This window comes from Gymnogyps californianus, chromosome 2 (assembly GCF_018139145.2).
Source record: "Gymnogyps californianus isolate 813 chromosome 2, ASM1813914v2, whole genome shotgun sequence".
Classification (NCBI taxonomy): domain Eukaryota; kingdom Metazoa; phylum Chordata; class Aves; order Accipitriformes; family Cathartidae; genus Gymnogyps; species Gymnogyps californianus.
Window position 1 is genome coordinate 78,506,568 of NC_059472.1, and position 21,061 is coordinate 78,527,628.

The following is a 21,061-nucleotide window of genomic DNA, read 5'->3' on the forward strand; positions in this document are numbered from 1 at the left end:
GACAAAGCAGCATGAGTCTCCAAAGGAAAGAGCTTAGTAGCACAAGGAAGGTTCTTCTTAACCCTCTTTTTGTGCTCTTTGGAGTGAGGGAAAAGAATCAATATTAAAACAACACTGGAAACACATTAAAAAGCAGAGATATAAATCAACTTTGTTGTTTGTTTTTTATTATGTTAAATTTATTCAAAATCATTTTTAAAGAGAAGTGTTAAGCCACTGTAAATATTAACACTAAGTTTATAATTATCTCTCCTGTCATTTATGTGGGTGAGACTTAACTCATACAATTCACTCTTCCAATTCATGGACTTTGAAAGATGTTATATGGCCTTTTATATTAGCAATAATGATCCTAAAAGAAAAGATTATACCAATAGTGATTGAATTTTTTCAAAGTACAAAACGGAAAAAAATCCTGCAGAGAAAAATGTCAATATCTCTAATCTTAATGAACATTTGCTTTCAAGGTGGGAACACAGACATTAGAGGTAAAAAACAACTAGCCTTTGAAAGTACTATAAATAATTTGATCATGTTATATAAGCAGTTTGATAAGAAATAGAAAAGAAACTAAATACCCTGTTAAAATCTGATGGGAAGGCCTGACGAAAATGGCATTAAATACAGTTTTTCTGAGCTTGAAAAATCTATGCCAGCTCATTTTAATGAAATTCACATGGAATTAAAATTTCAAGAAATACATGAATGTATTTAGACTTACTGGACACACAGTAATGCTTTGCTCCCATTGACTCATGCTCAGACTTTCTTCCAGCGTTGTGCATTTCTTCATCACCATGTCCCAGCCACAATAAGGGTCTTGGGATCCAATGCATGCACTGTGAATGAAAACCAATCAGAAAATACGAACATTAATCTTCATTTGTACTGGCCAAAGATCTCTAAATAACTATGTGGCATCTCTTCATATTTCATAGACCTAAAACAGACAGTGAAATTGATCCCTGTTGTGGTATGGCACAGATGAAATGACAAAACAGAAGAAAAATGCATTTGAATGCCTACACAAAGCTACAATTTCTTTTAAGTGCACAGCTGAATTTCTGGCTGCATGCATGGTATGTCGTCAAGACTGATTATTGTACTTAATTACTAGAGAATTACAGCAATTGATAAAAAGCGTATGTTGTCTGCTCCAAGTAAAGAAGATTTCAGGAGTTACAGTTCTTAGTCTTTTCTATCAGTTTTGGAATTATAGTTATCATCTTTGTCAGAAATCAGATGACAATGTCTACTTTCTGAAAATTAATTAGAAAACCCTCTGATTTGTTTTCTGCACTGCTATAGAATACCTGGAAGTAAGTTTAAAGGGGTGCTGGTGGCTGCCATCACACCTCTTACAGATCACATGCTGCCCTAGACATTCCCTCCTAGCGGCACATGAGTAGGAAAAAAGAAGGTTAGAGAGAAGGATGGTAGTCCAGCCTCCTACAGACTCTGAAAGACCCACTGTACAAAAACAGAAGTTCTTTTCTCTGTTAAATGGCAGCCTTCTCTTGCTACTGGTAGGTCAAGCATTAACAGTCCAGGCAATAGGTCTGCAGCTTCATAGCTAAAGATCCATAAGAAAGGAGGTGGAAGTCCCATCGTAGTGAAGCATAATATAATTGTTTTAACACTTGTAAAAATACCTATAAATTACACATAAAAATAATAAATTCAGACATTTTGTCTAGATTATAAAAAATGCTAGACTGATCATTCTTGTTCAACTCAAATCCATGGGCATTATCATTCTCTCTTTAATTGTCTGTTCACATCTGTCCAGTGAAGGGCCACAAAGATGATGAAGGGACTGGAGCATCTCTCCTATGAGGAGAGGTTGAGAGAGCTGTGACTGTTCAGCCTGGAGAAGGCTCAGAGGGGATCTCATCAATATGTACAAATACCTGAAGGGAGGGTTCAAAGAAGGGGCAGCCAGGCTCTTTTCAGTGGTGCCCAGGGACAGGACCAGAGGCAATGGGCACAAACTGAAACACAGGAGGTTTCATCTGAACATCAGGAGACACTTTTTTACTGTGAGGGTGACTGAGCACTGCCACAGGTTGCCCAGGGAGGTTGTGGAGCTTCCAACCTTGGAGATATTCAAAAGCCATCTGGATATGGTCCTGGGAAACTGGCTCTAGGTGACCCTGCTTGAGCAGGACGTTGGACCAGATGACCTCCAGAGGCCCCTGCCAACCTCAACTCTTCTGTCAGTCTGTTCTCACAAATCCTGTGTTTTATTCATATTTCTACTTATCTCTGGCATTCCGCATGTAGTTCCACACTAATGTCAAACAAAATGCAGACTTACTCATTCCCTAGTATGCTATTCCATAATACCATCACAGAGGATTCTTAGTGCTTATAAATTTCAAAGAATTAGTTTCTACAGTATACTTGGCAATGTGGATTGCCAGTACTATGTAGAAGGATAGTTCCCATCTGCAAAATGGGCACAGAGTAAGAGACATAATAGCCAAAACTCCCTAGGTACCCCTAATTATGCTGCCAGTTCAAAGATAAAGCTCTCGGTTTAGGGGATTCAGTGTTCAGAAGAGAGTTCCCACTGATGGCTCTTGCAGCTGTGAGCACTTAGCATTTTTATAAATCAGGCTGCACATGTTTCCATTTAACTATCTAGAAAGTGAGGAGGACAATTAATGCAAATTATGGAAAGCTTTGAGTGTCTTGGTCTTCCAGTGTTTGCAAGACAAGATGTTCAGTGTTCTCTTTCAGTTTATCTCTGATAAAGCACATGTTTTATGAAAAAAGAATACAAAACAAAACAAAAGGCTGACATAATGCACAATTGGCAACATTAGCTGTGCTGTTTCTCAAAGTAGAAGTGCTCACTTTTCCAACTTCACTATTCCTTTATGTCAAGTGTTAATATTTTTAAATGCAGTTGTTATGCTTTAGACACTTTTTATTAAAAAATAAAATATTTTAAAAGTCAGTATCCTTTCACTTAGACCCACACTCCTCCTTTCCTGGGAGTAAGCTGATCCTTCTCCCACTCTGCTCTCAGACCTCATTTCCTCTTTTGCTTTTGTTTCCACATTACTTTCCACTCAGGCAAATCAAAATGGCTTGCACCTTTCATTACAAGTCACTTAGAAGTTATAAGTAGGGCACTAAAAGCATATTTTGACTGTTCTTATAACTTCCTGGTATCAGAAAAGATCCTAGTTTCATGGAAGAAATAAAGCTAAAAAAATGCTGAAGAGTCCTTGCACTGCTGAGACAAAGCACGTTCAATCACTCTGTGGTCACTGAACATGGCCATTTCAGTAATTGACCAGGTTTGGAGAGCACTGCAGCAAGATAAAATGAGGTGAATCTTTTCAGAATTTAGTTAAGAAGGTCCACTGAGCATATGAAAACTATGATTTTAAGAAGTTAATAACTCAGCTAACCTCATGCAGATGACAAGATGATAAGTGCGAAGAACTTCCTCCAAAAATGAGAGGCATTAACAGTCTTCAATAATTTTTTTTTTTCTTTACACTACAATACATAAATTAATCCTGGAAACATATGAACTATTCCAAACAAAGCAACAGGACATTTTGTCTGAGAAGTATTCCTCATATGAGAAACTCTAGTTTTGCCTTTTTTTTTTATAATGTCCTAATTGATTGTCCCAGTCATTATTATATCTAAGTCTCATTTTGTAAAAAGTTTAACTTTTGAAATCTTATATTCAGACAGAAAAATCATACCACTAAAGTGTAGTTCAGCATCATCACCCTCTTTCTGGCATTTCAGTTCACCATGCTAGATATATTCATGAAATGAGGCAGGACCTGGCTTAAATAGCTGTCCTGTTCTCAGGTATTAGCACAGTCCTCTTCTGTTCGCCTCCCTGCCTCACATCTCAGAGGGTTTTCTTATTTATTTCTTTTAGATCATCAATATCTCTGACAAGTGGAAATATTTTATTTCAAATGAAAAGAAGAAGAGAGGTAATATGCAGGTAAATTTTTATCCATATTTGCTTAATTATGTCACCTTTTAAAACCATTTTCTTTCCTTTGAGGGATAATTTAATGTGTGAATAACAGCAGCTAATTATTTTGATATGCTATGCCTAGATAAAAGAAAAAAACAAATAACAAAATAAGTTTACAGATAGAAAATGAGGATAGAATAAAGCTTGTAACTATGAAAATATCTGAACTTCTATCTGAAATGTGAAATTTAAAGGGACTATTATTAACTCACAATTATGTGTCCTTACTGTCCTCCATCAATGAAAATTTCATATTGTTTTAACTCTTTTTAAATGAATCTCTCTCCCAAGAGACAGCAGTAAGAGGAACAGCTTCAGTGTGTACATGAAATAACAAAAGAAATTGTACAAAATGGCTGTCAAATTCATGTAAGTAAGGAAAGTTGAAAATTAGATACCACTACACATCTTTATCCCTTTCTCCTCCCAAATCTCTGTCTAAATTAAAGCCATTTTAGATGCTACTGTTGAAAAATTAGATAAATTTTAAAATTAGCATTAGATGAGATTAGCATTAGCTTAGTTGACAGGGCCCTTTCAGATACTGACACTGGAAGTAGCAGAGCTGGACAATATATTGGCCATCTTGTCTCTAGAAGTCTACCTTACTTCTCAATTTCACCAGAGATGAAAATGAATGTTTTGTCTGTTACTCCCAGTAGGCACCAGCCCACATCTCTAAGACTTCACATGATTTGTCCCAGCACTGCTAAAACTGGCAATTCTGTGCAGGAAGGAAATTCAGGAATAAAAGTGAATTGGTTCATTCTAAGACTCTTGATGCCACTTACCCTGTCGAGTCAGCACTCTCTACAAAAACATTCAACAGCTTTTGGCTTCTACTGATTGATTCTAATTTTCCTCTACGTTGTCATTTCACAGTTTTTACCAAACGTAAATGATAGGTACTTGAGTGTCTCTCCTGCAAGGCATTCATTTGGCTGCAATGGTTCGGTATGCCTACTGACAGTCATGCCAACACTTAAACAATGGATTTCGACTGACTAGTAACAGAACCGTAAGTCACCTCACTCTAAAGCAAGCCAGCAATAGCAGGTCATTTTCTTCAGCTATTTTATAATTATCACCAAGCAGGCTAGCAAAACTGCTCTATTTCAGTTACATTTGAGATGATTTATTCAGACAGAAAGTGAGGCAGAAATGAACACCATTCAGAGCAAAATATATAAAAACCCCCACAGTTTTAGACTAAAAAGAATTCATTATGTGTGCTCCAAAGAACAAAAAAATCTTAAGATTAAAAGGTATATCCTGATACCATTGATTTCAAAGAGATTTTTAAATCTTCTTTCAGGGGAAGAATATATTCCCATATCAATATACATTGTAAGTGCTAATCAGGTATCCTCTTGAGCTGTAACATTTTATTCAGAGAATATACAAACATAAGAGGTGCATCTTCCGCGACTGTTCAATGAAACATTTTTCTGTCTTTACCTATACACAGCATTTTGAAGAACAGAGGATATTTCAGTTTCCTGACCCTTTCAATCGTTTCTACTGAGATAGCCATGCCTACCTAGTTCCAATTACTGTCAACTGTGATCCAGACACTTTGTATATCAGGAACTGAACTGGGGCCACCATCTTATTTCACAGAAGCCAGATTCTTCACTGCAAATTTGAACAGACAACTGAAGATAAAAGCCTGTCTCATGTTCCAAATGCAGTGTGCTATCCATTTCTGAATGAATACGTGAATCTGATACTAGACTTCTGTACAAAGGTACCTATCAGTGTTTTCATTACTACTGGTTTTGTAAATATATACATATATATATGTGTGCAATGAAGAGCAGGGATCGAAAGATACAAATGAATGATGCAGAAGAACATAAATGGTAGGCACACAATTTATAAAGTCCTAGGAGCTCAAACTAAGATGCATGTCAAATATTCAGAGTCCTGCTTAACCCTTGCCTGTACCGTTATGAAAAAACAAATTCTTTAATCATCTCAGTCACTCTGTGTGGTCTACTGTTGCTTCCTCTTACTTGAATTTCTGTAAGGCAATCAAAATCCATCTAGGTACGATTCAATCTTGCAACATGCACTGACAATACTAGCCTTAAATCTATAAGCTCCTCCATCAAATCCAGAATCAGGAATTTAGGTACAATTTGTTTAGTAAAGTTGTTTATAACACACAATTCTCTGAATATCGGCACTTGCAAGTGGCTCGATTTGGAACAAATGCGAAATACAACTTTCAGAGCAATCTCTCTACAAGAGAATGCAGGTTTGCCATTCATTGTAAAGAAATAACATCTGAGGTCCCCATCCATGTCAATCAGCCAAGACAGAGCTTCCAGCTCTCTGATTAGGAGGTAGGAGCCTCGAAATGCTGGGACCACCAGGTGCAGCTAGGGTTTTCAAAGCCTTTTTGAGAGGCTGAAACTAGAGACTGCAAATCTGTGGTTTGCAAATAGGCTCTGGAAATCTGAGCTACCTAAGGGGCAAGACAACCCAAAAGCAACAGATTTGGGGATTTTCCCACAAGTTTATGTATTGTTAGACCAGAACAGCAATAACCGTGATTGCCCAGGCTGGACACGTTGGCTTCCATATGGCATTCCCATGTCTTTAAAAGACATGCACATCTTTAGCAGATATAAATGTAAACACGGTACACAACTGCCATATCCTTTTGGTCAGCTGTAACCTAGGTTCTTTTGAACTTAAATGTTGAGGTTAGCTTTATACTAGAATATGAATCAATTATAAAGATAGCAGGCCCAGATTTAGGATGTACAACTTGACTCCTTGAAAGTACTAACCAGACAGCAGGTATCCCAGCATTTCGAGGGCACCGTTACCTCTCATTCCAGAAGTAACTGTAGACACCTCCGCTGGCCTGACAACATATTATGAGGAGCAGATGGCCTTCAAAGCCACTCAGTTTGGGCTCATAGAACTGGAGCATCCAAACTCCTGTCCTGGACTCCTGCCCACAGTTCACACTGTTGCATCAAGCATATTCTCTCTCTCTCTCTCATACATTCAGGTCAATAGTGGACTGCAAACATGGATATTAATTTTCTGTAAAATTTTAAATAAATGAAAATGTCCACAAAAAAATTATAGAATATTAAGAGAGCTGCAAATAAGTCTCATGAGAAAACAACTGGTGTGTAACCCAGAGCACTGTAAGCTGAGATGCATAGGGTATGTGCTGGCCTGACTGAGTAGCAGTCCAGTATGTGATACGTTAAATTATTTTAAAATAAAAAACCTTCCTGATTTGCCTTTTTTTTCTTCTTTTCTTTTTACCGTCTAGTCTCTTTAACTTCTGCTTCCAGAGAATACACTTGCCAAGTATCAAATGACTAGTGAAATGATCTCTTGGAAAGTGGGTTGCTTTAAACATGTCAGGTGATTTTCAAGGAAAACTTAACAGTAACTACACTGAACTTAGAATTCCTCAAACTTTTGGTATTTTTTAAAGTAAAGAAATGAATTACATCATGACATATGAAAACCACATGCCTGTTTTAAATTTTTATTTCTTAGCTCACTTCTTTGTTTAAAATAATATCCTACTAATAAAATCTGAATTGCAAATATGTAGTCAAGTCCATCTGGTTTTCTTACAACTTTGCAAACTAAAAGGAAAAGACATTTTCCTTTTCCTCATAAGGCTACTTCAAGAAATACATTGGGAGCAGGCTGTAAAATTCTACCTGTTTATCAAAATTCCTTCTTGTTTGCCAAAAATGTGTGCTTACAATACAATACATACATGCATAAATCACACACTTTAAAGAGTTGTGACTAAATATTTCAGGTGCAGCAAAATGTAAATGCATAGTTTGTCTCTGATGCATTTTGTGGGCCAGATAGACAAAGACACTTTCTGCAAAAACCTTAGTCTTCACAGAGGAAGAAAGAAATATAGGTCAACCTCAGGTCCGTAGAACTTGAATTGATTCCCTCCCCAGTATGGGACAAATATTCTACTTCTTTTGAGTGAGGAAAACTTTCAACTGTGCTTATTTCATAGTTCTGCTGACTTTACTAGTGTTCTCATAAGTTCACACCAATTGAAGATAATTTTGCAGTATATCTAATACCTAAAAAAAGACTTCTCAGTTTTTAAATGTGCTTATAATCTTGCAGCCAGGATTATGGTTTATCCCAGTCTGGGAAATTTATGAGGATTCTGATTCTGGAATATTACTCTGGAATCACTAATTTAGATCAGTCCTCATGTGGTTCCGACATTCTCATGCAGCAGTGTGTTTCTCCGATTTAAACTGAAATAAGGCTTGCATATTTTGAAATAAGGAAATCCACCTGGATATCAAAAAATAACTATTCTGGAATGATTATTTCAAAACAGCAATTTCAATTCCATGTGTTGGCAAGCTCTTCTGGACACATTAGCACCTCGTAATAGTTTAGACCACATTACTCATTGTTAACTTGCATAATATTAGTATATAGGAATAATTATTCTACTATTTAATGATAGCCAGTGTTTTATTACCAGCAAAACAGGTTCATACTGAGTGTGAGAGTACTTCTGAGGAAGCAACCTCTATAGCTAAAGCAAAATAAAGGAATGCAACAGTGGTTGAAATACTTATTCCAATAATCTTGCTGGAGTTCTAGGAATGAAATAAAGCATAATCAAATTTGCAATAATTGTTTTCTTCTGTTAGTTAATCCAGTACCCTTTTTAGTACTGTGCTGCTACGTTTATCTTTTGTGTAGGTACAGATTGCTTAGCTGATGGTTAACAAAGAAGCCAAAATAAAAATGATGGAGAACTGAGAGAGAAAAGTTATGGTTACAGTAGAATAGCTATGGTAACATCACTTAGCAAAACAATCTTGTGACCCAATAATATTTTATGCGTGTAATGTAACGAACAATACTCAAAAATTTCCAGAAGTAGTTTTTTTACACCAGAGAAGTCACTATTTGTACAGCTTTTAGCAGATGGCACTATTTATTTACTTAGACATAACATCATAGTAAGATCAGTTTTCAAGTCTTCTAAGCATGTGAAACTTATCTTGCATCAGAAATACCAATTCTGGACCCTTGCTTCGTAAGATTTCGCAGAACGTTGGGCTGATATAACCTTTCATTGCCCCTACTTTCAGAACTGATGCACTGAAAACTCCACTACAAATTACAACATCGACAAATTTGCCTCAGAGGAATCACTGCCATCCCAGGTTGCTTTTGAAGGCTACAGTTGCCAATAAACGAAAGCTGACTCGTTCTTTGTTTCAGAGGACAGTCTTTACCCCCCTGCTACAGATCTTATTCCTTATTACAGATGCATAGAGCCTTCAAAGTAAATAGCAAACACTGCAACTTTAGAGAGTTTAATATTATCTTCTCACGATAATCATTCTATTTATCTCACATTATAGTTAATTAGCAGGTATACAAAAGTCAGTTGTGCTTTACGCTTGGCCTACTCAACTCTGAAGAAGTACAGAGAGCTGGAGAATTCATAGTGAAAATAGTAGCTCCAGTGAATAATGCTGATAGTCTTCCGTAAAAGTTTGATAAACATGTGTGAATTGCAATACCCAGGTGATAATAACCTGGTCAAATCTTAAGGATTTTCCCCAGGGAGAGCTGAACTAAGGTAACTGCTCTGCTGCTTTCTCCCGGAGCATGAAGACGCCAGGGCTTTTTGGAGAACTGTCTGTAAAAATTCACATGTCTCAAACTACTTTTCCCTAGCTGACTCCTGAAAACAGCAGGATTATGACAGGTTGTTCAAAACTATTCAGCCATTGGCAGAAGTCTGTGGGAGACACATATCCTCTCCCCCCCATGAAAACTGTCAGTCCAAATAACTAGCACAGGCAACTCATAAACAACAAAAACATCATGACATAATGGAAAGTCCTGAGCAACCCAAACTACAGGTGTGACAACAGGCTCTGCCTGTGGTATGGTCTGCTGTTACAGTAATAAAGTGCACCGAACTGCACCTAGAACACCAAAACAAAATAAAAATCAAATTTAGCCTCTGAATGTAAAACAATATTTTCAAGGGCCTTTGATAATAGTGTTTGTGGGAAGGCAGCTGTGAGCTGGTGTGGAACAGGACTGTCCTGAATCAGAGGGAATGTCTGTCAGAGGCAACACCGTGTCACAGAGGACTCCACCACAGGAAAGTGCTGGAGGAACAGATTTACAAGGAAATACGAATTAGCTAAGTATGTACAGCATATCAGAGTGATAATTAAGGAGACATAATAAACTACAAATAAAAGCAATAACCACATGCTTTAGAGGCTAGTACGTGAAGATAAAACAAAGGATAATGAAATAAAAAGAAAAAACAGACAATCTCAAGAAAATTATCTTGACATTGAGATAATAGCTTGTGGAACAGTCTGCTCAACAGAGGGACTGAAGCTGCATTGTCTGAAAGCTTTGCCATAAATTTAAACAAAAAGATTAGAAAAGATTAGACGGTGAGCACTCTGCCATTGACACAAAAAGACAGAGCAGATGAGCTAGTACATCTTCAGCCTTTTGGCTTTTTTAAGGCTGTTATTAATACACAAGCATGCTCTATTTCTCAATAAATATGTGAAGTAGATATTAAAGACTACACATGCCCTTGATCTGGGGAAGAAACTCTAGTTATTATAGATGGAAGTTCAAAATATAGCCTTGGCGCAGTTATACAGCCCTAAGTATGATAAATGTGAATAGATAAAATTAAAATAATCCACAAAAAGAACCACAATGCCCCAAGGCATTACCTTAGGTAAGGTTTACCCATTACTGTATTTACCCATTGCTATAGTATAGAAGTAATAGTTGGCAATATATAACAAGAATGTGAGTATTAAAGCACCCAGCAATGCAGTGACTAAGTTTCAGATGTTCCATTACCTAGTGAAATTTATAGCCCCAAGTAAGGTATCTACACTCTCTCCACATGTAGAGAACCAAATATGCTTGAAATCCAGTATAAGCCAGGAAAAAACTAGTCAAGCCAAAAGTAAGTGATAGGTGAGAGAAAGATTATGTCTGCATTTTCCAAACAACCTGAGTCCCTAATGATAGATGACAAGGAGATGCCTTATTTCATCTAGATCATATCTGTAAATCCTCTCCTTTCTCACAAAACAGAGCTAAAATTGCTGGTGAACTCTTTAACCAAGAAGAAAGCATGGATGGCAACCCTTTTGGTGCAATGGATATTTAATTATTACAAGGAAAGTCATACAACTACAAAAGGTATGACTGAAAAACCCCACAAGGAATATTTTATCTCCTTTTAAGTGACTATTCCAGTGGAAGACGAGACTTCACATACCTCTGGGCAGAGGAATAAATTATCATTTGAGCAGGATTTGAGTCATTTAACTACTGTTCTACTCAGTAAAATGGGAACAGCACCACTTTAAAAAAAAAAAAAAAAAGAAAAGAAAGCTCTTAAAATCTAGTCCCCACTGCTCAAACAGGGAGAGGAATGCCTAGTCTGCAGCCATGCATGAGGTCTATGATTTGAGACAGCGGTCCCACCCTGTGAGGGCAGAAGCATGTTTGGGCCCTGCAGCTGGGATAGCACTGGTGTGCCTTGGGAATTGTTCTGACAGAAGCGCAGGTACCAGGGACCTTGTGGGACCTCCACACAGGCACCAGCTAAGCAGGTGCTCTGGAAGTCTCATCTCTGGATTTTGGAGTTCACACCTCACTAATAACATAACAAGGCTCCAGCCTTGAAATGTCTGAAGTGGAGTGCAGGCTTGGTGTAAATACAGGACACCCGTATTATTGAGGTCTCTATGTTTACGATTGCCGTCATGGGTACACAGGCCCTAAGAAAACACAGGATACTAGCCTGATCTCCCTTTCTGAAATAAACACACCTGCTTAGGGAAACATGTTCAATGTCTTGTACAACCAGAATGGCATAATCATGTCATATTCAAGAAAAGCGAGAAGCATAAGAATACGTCATTAGATTTTTTCCTTCTTCAGATATACACACATGCACACATATACCTCTCCCAATATACAGGTCCTTCACTTAATGAAAAGGAGGAAACAAAACAAAAAGGGCTACAGGACCACCACACATCCTGTTTCAACTCACTAAACCAAAGAAAGACGAAACTTGGTCCTATGCTGGCCCCTAAACCAACAAAAAGCTTGAGGCAGAGACTTGCCATATACAATTTTTCCTTAAAGTAAGCTTTGCAGGACTTCCAATGAGGCTTTGAGTGTCCTATCTCTTCTATTTTAGTAGAAAATGCCTAAAATATGCCACATAAGACAGCATAAACCAAAAGGGCTGGTAAAGAACTGTAATAAGGAGAATACTCCCCTTCCCTGGTCTACTCCATTTTTCCAGGGCACAGCTTTTCCTTCAGTCTTGTTCTCAACCCAGTAGCCTTCCACTGGCCTCCTGCATGGCATCAATCCCCACGTAGAGCCAGGTTCTTTGGAAAAGTCCTTCCACTGCCTCTGAGCCACAGTTCTACATCTGTGTCCTGCGGTCACCTCCCTGCTGTGACTGCCTGCGTGGTCCCTCTGACAGCCTGAAATGTCTCCACCTGCAAATGGTCACTGCCTTTCACGGGGGGTATAATCTCTCTGTCTGCTGCACAAATAATGTCTCCGTGATCCTGACTGTAGCAGCCGAGAAAGGCAACTGGCAGCCTGTCTCCCTCCTTTAATAGCCCAGCTTTTCAAAGGAACGTATATTAAACGACCTGAAAGCAAAACAAGCTAAAAAACAACCAAATGCCTCTGTCACAGTTCTCAAAAAGCTCATCACATTGGTTCAGAGTCTATCTGACATAAAACAGAACAACTGTACTGAATTAGTGGAACCACACTTATATCAAAGGGAAGATACAACTAATCAGATTAAATTAACAATCTCTAATAGCATATGGGTTTTTTGCAACCCAGAAATACTTTTAGATAACCTACAGAAAAAGTTGTACGCTGAACTTTAAATTCCTTAACTACCATAATACAGTCTAAAACTAAGTGATAAATAGTAAGTTATTTTCCTTGTTTTATTGAACAACTGTTAGCTGCATAACACTTTCACGTAGTAGAACATTTACATTTATTATGGTTTCCTGATCCAGCACTACCTTTAAATAGCCACTTTTCCAACTCATCTTAACTCTCAGTTCATCCACTCCAGTTTTCTTTCTGAACCCACAGAGATATTGTTTACTCAGTGTTAATACAGCTTAAAAAAAACCCCAACTTAAATTTATCCAAGTGTCAAGCTTTAAATATATTAAACCAGGAGCTATATTGCACATTATCAGATACCTGTTTTCTATATAAACCATTTCTTACTGTTTCATTTCACAATTCAGAATCTGTATAATGACACTTAAATATCAGTATAATTCCTTGAGAGTCTCATCTAGTCCTAACAAGTTAGTACAAGAAGTCAGAGACACTTCTGATAAACAGTGTACCTAGAAAGTCATTGCTGAGAGAGGTAATTAATTTGGATTCCTACTTACAGTCATTTTTCCTTCCCCTTTTTCTGCAACCCCCCGCAAGCATTTTTCTCCAATCAAATCAAACTAGCTGATTCTTCATACCTGTATGTTTTGTAAAAGAGACATCTCTTCAGAGGGACCTTAATCACGTGTTCCTGAAGGCCCACAAAAAGGACACTCTGGCTGTGCAGGATCTGAAGGCTCCTGATGGGCTCCCACTGACTTTTCGGCAGGAGTTCAATTTCCTCGAGCAGGCAGCTGCTTGAAGTCTGGTTCATTGGGGCAAGCACTTTCTTAATAGTGCCATAGTCTGCAAAGGCAAGAGGAAAATGAGTTACTAAAAATCATACTAGCAATTCTACCTACTTGGTGTCATTCAGTGAACAAATCTTCATCCCATGCTGGATGTTTTCAATGAAGCCTCAGAACGTGGGAGTACTTTGACCAGAGTTTCCTAAGTTGCTTATAGTACAGTGAAAAGAACTTGAAAACAGCCATTAAAGTTTTCTATGTGATGTAATACAGTAAAAAATAATTTCATGAGCACAGAACAGATTTCACAGCAGTAGTCACTAGAAAACAAGCTTTCAAAGTCTGGCTATTATAAATGCACATTCACAGCAAGGCTTACTGATTTCAGTTTACCAGATTGTACTACACTTCACTACGTTTAAAACAGTTTAAAAAGCAATAAAGTCCATCATTGCCTCAGTTTGTTTTAAAATTCTATGTGTTAAAAGCTATGAGTTTTAGATATGTATCACGTTCATTTAATAAAGCACATATGCATGAATATCTGCAGGTCTTAATTGAGTCTAGGTGAATATAACAATAAAACGAGGCTGCGTCCCTTCTTACTTATCTGGATTTTGACCTCTGAAAAATCGTATCTTTTAGCATTTGCTCTTCACTTCTATTCATATTGTGATTTCTAAGCAAAGAGAGTTAAGCATCACAAACCAGTGTCAGACAACTGATGAGATTTCTGATTCACTCATACAAAGTTTTTAAATAATTTAAAAATATCAAGGAACATTTGTTCTGAACACAAAGGACCACATTCTCACACTGATAAATATTTTAGGTAGCTGTCTGACCAAAACTGCATTATGCAATCTTCTACGTGCCAGCAATAGTAAATGTTAAATATCTAACACTGCAAACACATACTGAGATCAGCTCTTACTCACGTGAAGTCTCGAAAGACTGTAACATCTCTTGTGAGTCAGTAATAATTCCAAAACATATGTTTGGGATGCTCTGTTCTGCAGCCCAGTAAATACAGTTTTTGCCATCACTAGCAGAAGGCCAGAGGCTTGGTGGGCAGCTGGCAGCGCGGGGTCTCAGGATGTGTCTGGCCCTGCCGTGGCAAGAGCTCGTTTTAGCCGTGGCAGCAATTGCCTGGTGGCCACGTGCCTGTGGCCTCCCTGCGTTGGCTTCGCTCTGGGAGCACCCGGGGCAGGGTGCTGGCACCCCTGCACAGTCACTGCGAGACAAACAGCCCCTCTGGGGTAACGGGGCTGGGGGAGGGCAGCGTGCGGCTCCCAAAATTTGCCTGGGAATTGGTGAGGAACAGCAAGTAAGCAACCTTAAGAAAATACAAAAAAGTAGCCTCAAGCAGATTCCAAAACTGAAGAGGAGGAGGAGAACCCAAGATGCTAATTACTGTTAAAGTCTTCTCCCCCTTCCTGAGGAAGACCGAATAGTCAATCTTAAGACTTGGAGAAGTACTGGAAGGGGGAGCATAACACCAAATAACAGGGGGAGTTAGCAGGAAGTTTATGCATAAGATTTTAACCATATTATTAACAAAACTTTAATAATTAAATAATATGGACTTAATTTTACTAGATAGTCAAAACTAATTAGATGAACCATAAATGCTTAGCTCACTATATAAAGTGCATTCTCCTTTGTCCATAACAAGATTTTGAGTGTAACAGATCATGTCTGCATGTTAAAGTCTTCTGACTGACCTCTCAATTCTTAATATAATCACTTCATATAACTGTTTACGTTTTCCTCCTTTCTTGGTATAAACAAGCTTGTCAGGAAATACTGTATGTAAGAGTATTTGTTAGAAAAAACCTTTCATTAAATGACAATTTTAATTTTCATTAAAATTTAACCTTTTTGATATTAAAAAAGTTTCTAATTTGACTATCACTTTTTTCCCAAACAACCTAAAGTAGAGTTATATTCAAAAATTAATTAAACCTTTGCCAAGAGTCAGTTTTGTCTCACAATTAAGCAATAACTAGCTTAACTGAAGAACGTAACAAGCAGTGTTTCCACTGGTGATTGCTGGATGCAAAATCTCAACTACAATTACAGCAAGTTTCAAGGTCAAAATATGGTCTGAGAAGTGCCCAGAAAAAAATCAGTGGCTGTGTTAGTTAGCCACTGAGTGAAAAAAAAAATGATTTTTTGGAGCACAGAAGTTGGAAAAATGTACTAAGAGGAAGAAAAGCAGTGAGATCATTTTACAGACATAAATGAATTGGTATCACTTCATAGATCAGTTAGTACAACTCTACATCACTTGTCTAACTGGCAGCCAACAGATTCAGTATGATTCATGATACATTGCATTGGGCTTGCCATCTTTTTCCTGCATGAGACAAAAATCAGGTATGCATTCAGCACATGCTTCTCATACAGACTAATATTTCTTCCTGCCACTGTGCCGGGTCTGGCCTCTACAGACTGAGTCACCTGCTGTCACCTCCCCCAAGATAAAAGAGAAGAAAAAAAACATGACTGGAGGCCTCCTTGCCCCACGCCTACATACGCATTTAATTTAGAAGTGCAGCTTTGGAGAAAAGAATATGATCAAAACCAAATATTTTGTGTTTCTTTTCTCCTCAGTAAATTTTTTTATTGTAAAGGGCAGAATTACAATTTTTTTATGTTCAGGTCTATGACCTGGAGAATACGGTTACAGCAGCATACTACCCTAGAATGAAATAAAATATTCTCACTTTGAGAACCGCAGCACTAATGCCTTCCCCAGGACAGCTGTCATTGCTCTTGTTCTTCCTTCTTATCTTGGCATACAGTCTCCGTTCCTCCCATTTCCTTTTGCTTTCTTTCAGCATCTCCCAAACCATTCCTTTCCCATTTGTTGTCTAAGAGAATCAGCACTCATACAGAAATGTTGAAAATCATAAATGACTGGGCTTTAAGTGAAGAAGCAGTGCCAGAGATCCCACAGATTATCAGGAAGAAACACTACTCTTCACAGCAGCAATGTGGGTCATATGCAAGTTCAGTAAAAAGGAATAAAATGTTATCTGAGATCTACCTCTGCCTCAGTAAACTCTCCTACTTTTGACCTTCTATAACCTATCTTCTCTGCTTTAAATTCCTCCTGCCTATGACTCTGATTTTGCATGGACCACCTGGGAGCCCAATCTAGGGTAAGGATCTGTTTTTATTCCACAACTTCAAGACAGACACAGATTGAATTGGCGGCTATGTCCATCAGACTATGGTACATAGCAAAGGTATGTGGCTATCAAGCTCCTCAAACTATACTAGCATGTAGTACTGGCTATACCAGGCTTCCTTACAGTGGAAAATCATAGCCATTGCATCAGTACTTTCAAAAGCCAGGCGCTTTGCTCCAGTGTTTCCAATTCTACAATGTGTGCAACATTATGCATCCAGCCTCCAGCAAAGATTGACGATTTCCTAAAGAACTTGTAAAAGTCCCATCCTCAAAAGTGTTGTCTGCTCAGCCATTTTCACACCGCAGTTGTAAAGCAAAATAAAGAGAGAAGTAGGGAATGAAATGAGTCTTGAATATGGCTCTGGGGCATGGAGGTTTTCAGACCTGTCAAAATCTTTCAAATGAATATTTACTTCGTAATCAAACTAACTGTCCACTTCTTCCAAGAAATAGCTAAGAAGAATGGTAAACACAGACCTTCCTAATGGATGTAACTTTATTGCCATGGACACAGAGAAAGTTTCAGTTTCATCACAAATGTCAAGGCAGAGTCAACAGCTATTTAAAAATTCAAATGAATGGCATCTTTGCATCCTGAGTGTAAGCAAGACATGCTGGAATAGATCCAGATGCCTGACAGCTTTGGTTTAAGGATGACCAAATGTATACAGGAGTAGTAAAAGACAATGGCATTCGCCAGAATGAGTAAATAATGTGCTTTGTTAACTTGTACCACAATACTTCTACAGAGATCTGCAAAACCAGCAACTGAACATTAGAAATCTAATCACTGTGAATGAAGATGAAGAGGAAAGAAAAATTCTAGTTGAAATATTACTATGTAATGCATAGGAGACTATGAAGAACTGGATGGAAAACTTGAGGTGGAGTTGTAGAGAACAAGCTTGGAGGCAACAGAGCCTGTAATGAACAAAATCATAATGGGACAAAACCAAAGGATGATCTCTAAAACTGAAAAGCAAAGTTTAAGATGTAAATGGTATAAAGCATAGCCAGCAATGGAGAACATTGCAAGAGTGTGGTTGAAATCATTGTAACATCTATGGTGACACCTGCAAAGGAAAACAGAAAATGAACACACAAAACATACAGCAGATGCAACAAACTAATAAACTTGTAATTCCTTGAGTTTCCTAACAGAAATAAGAACACTTAAAGAAGCTGTAGCAACTTCTTGCTATGGAGAAGAATAAATATTTATATGAGCTGTTATGTTTACAAAATAATGCTGCATTCTTCAAGAAAAAACGTCTTTAACAAATCATCCAAGATGAGGCAGTATCAAAGTAAGTTCATTTTACTTCTTTAAACGAAGGGAAAAAACCTCTACCCATTCCTTTTTGAGAGGGAATCACTTCCAGTCTTAACTCTTACCATATTTGACAGAGAAACAAACCCCAATTTAATCTTCATTTTATTGTAGTTTAGCGTAGTACCTTGGAGAGAGGGTTGGTCTCCAGAAAGCAACTGAACCACCATCAGAACACAGAATCCAAGCCAACATTTTTCAGAGCAGAAGCCTACGGTATCATCTTTCAGTAATGTTGCAAAAAAAGTCATTGGTGCCTTCTGAACTATAGGAGTTGCTAGCAAAAGAAACTTGTAATAGTCTCAAATATATCCTCAGGCCAGTTGTATGACTATATTTATGACTTTACAAGTATTCCTGCACTTTCTGAGCACAACAAGGTGTCTTTACAGATCTGAAAATCTCGTTGCATATACCAAGAAAAACTCAAGGAACAGCAAAATCCACTGTAAATTATAAACTAAGAACAGTCAATGTAAATAACGGCCTATTTTGCAATTTCCCCACAAATTATTGTTTAGAAAAGTAAGATGTCTTAAGTAGATGAAAGAATGTGGTCAATACGGAGGAAAGGGGCAGTCAATGCACGACACAGAAAATGGAAGCTAAAGCTATATTCGGTACTTCAAGTGACATTTGTAATTGAACTTGAATAAGGTACCACCTATGCAAGAAATACTCTACTGTATGTATATTATAATATGTGAAAACAGACTCGCTGACACCCTTAACAATCTGTTAAGATAATAATCAGATTTTTTTGTTTTAAAGAAAAGTTTAAAATTAATAGATGGATATTTGGGAGAATACATTTTAAAGTGTAGTTGAAATGGATACAAATTGCACATGTTTTCAGGAAGTGTAATTTGAAATAGACTTTGGAAAATTATATTAATTAACTATTTTGATTTTGTCCATTATACACCATTTTCGCATATTGTTTGTTGTATACAAATTATTTTTCCAGTGGGAAAATAAAAGCATTCACACAGTATTAAGACTGTTGAAATTAAAGAAAAAATCTGTTAATGTTAAATTTCTTGTAAATATTATCCATACATGTATATAAACAGTGTTTACATTTATCATATAACATTTGTATTAAACACCATAGAAGCAGAAAAAATAGAGTATTAAGGTTGTCTTCAAGGCAGAGGTCTTTCAGAAGAATAAATTGAAATACCAAACATAAAATTGATGTACAGAATGTATAATAGTACAAAATCAAAGAAAGTGCAAGGTGATTGATAAACATCCTGTCACTCCGAAAAAAATGTATCATCAGTCTTTGCCTTCCTCCACCACAGGAACTGAAAGCAAGCCCTACTGCAAAGCAGCACGTGCATTTGGTTAACAGCAGAAAATTATTCCAATGACAGAAAGCATTAAGTTGCATAAGGGCTTAAGTGCACTCAACACAGGAAAAAGACACAGGAACAGCTAACGCAGCAGTTGGTTGAGCCTACAAAGGGAAAGCCCAGGACTTACAATTTAGCAATCTGTGTAACATCAAAAAAGATGCATATGGTACACAGAATATGAGAGGATTTAAAACCTGCTCTTTTTTGCCCTTCCTAAAAATAACTTTAAAATTAGTTAAATCATCAGTAGAATATGGATAATTAAAGCCTTTGCTATAATCTGTTTTCCCATATGGGGGTGGGGTACAATTTGGTTTAGAGCAAGGGCATATTTAGAAGATAAGATTAATATAACCATTCTCTGTAACTTAATTTATCTTTTACCTCCAGGTTTCTGAGATATGTATTTATACTTGATTTACAGGAATAGGTTTTTAATCACACTACAGCCTAAAGGACAAGTGAAAGGCTGAGCTTCAACCCTTCTACTTTAAAAACTGAAAATATATTATGGGTAAATGTAGCACTTCTACGATGATACAGAAAACAAAAACAATATAGTTTGATTTTAGAAGTCCCACCTTAATTTATGGAGTTTTACTTTAAATATTTTCATATTTTTAAATGTATATTCATTACTTCTTTGGGAAAAAAAGTGAATCTCAAAATGAATACAGAATTCCGATGCTTTATCAAGGCATGAGTTTTAATTTTTTAAAATTTTTATTTTTATTTTCAGAGCTGTTTTACATGTTCATAGTCTGTCTCTCCATTTGAAATTAAACCACTGTTTGAACAATCTGGTCAGTGTGCTAGTTAATTTGTTCTTTTTCTCTACTTTTAATATATATCATGGTGTAACAAAATATATATGATGTGATTTTTCTACAAGCTTCACTCAAAAATGGAGGTTAAAAATCTGAACGTGTTCTGTTTTGCAGCCTTGACAGAGAACAAAAACTGTGATGAGCTTATGAAGAATGTCAACAATAAACTACTGTGATTGCCTTGCTATTACAGCTCATTATCATCATGATGATAACAAGACAATGGTGGATATTAACAGAAACACAGATATAAAACACATTTATTAGATGAAAAAGGCCATTATGTAACTGTATAACAAAAGCTTCTAACAAATATTGTAGCTGGAAATACAAAAAGAATTTTGTTGCATTTCCCCAAGAAACGTTGTCAATTGTTCTGCCCTGTTAATATGGAGACTTACTTTTAAACACTAAACAGACTAAACGAAATGTTGGTTACCCTCTGTGCCATCACTTACAGGAAATAGAAAAGCTTAAGCTCTCCCTTTTTCAGGTATCTTAGTTTTCCTTACTCCATCGTAGGACACTTTTGGGAGAAAAAAGTATGCAAGCAACCTGGAAAACTCACAAATCATTGCTCATGGACATTTAA

General features: G+C 37.1%; 1 protein-coding gene across 1 annotated transcript in view; it reads right to left on the minus strand.

Moving 5' to 3' along the window:
* SEMA5A (semaphorin 5A) overlaps positions 1-21,061 on the minus strand; it is a 261,292-nt gene that overhangs the window by 90,526 nt on the left and 149,705 nt on the right. Inside the window, exons 11-12 of the mRNA XM_050891819.1 lie at positions 13,603-13,810; positions 722-839 (exon numbers count right to left, since the gene is read on the minus strand). Of these exons, the coding sequence (XP_050747776.1) occupies positions 722-839; positions 13,603-13,810 (326 nt within the window). The remainder of the gene's footprint in view (positions 1-721; positions 840-13,602; positions 13,811-21,061) is intronic.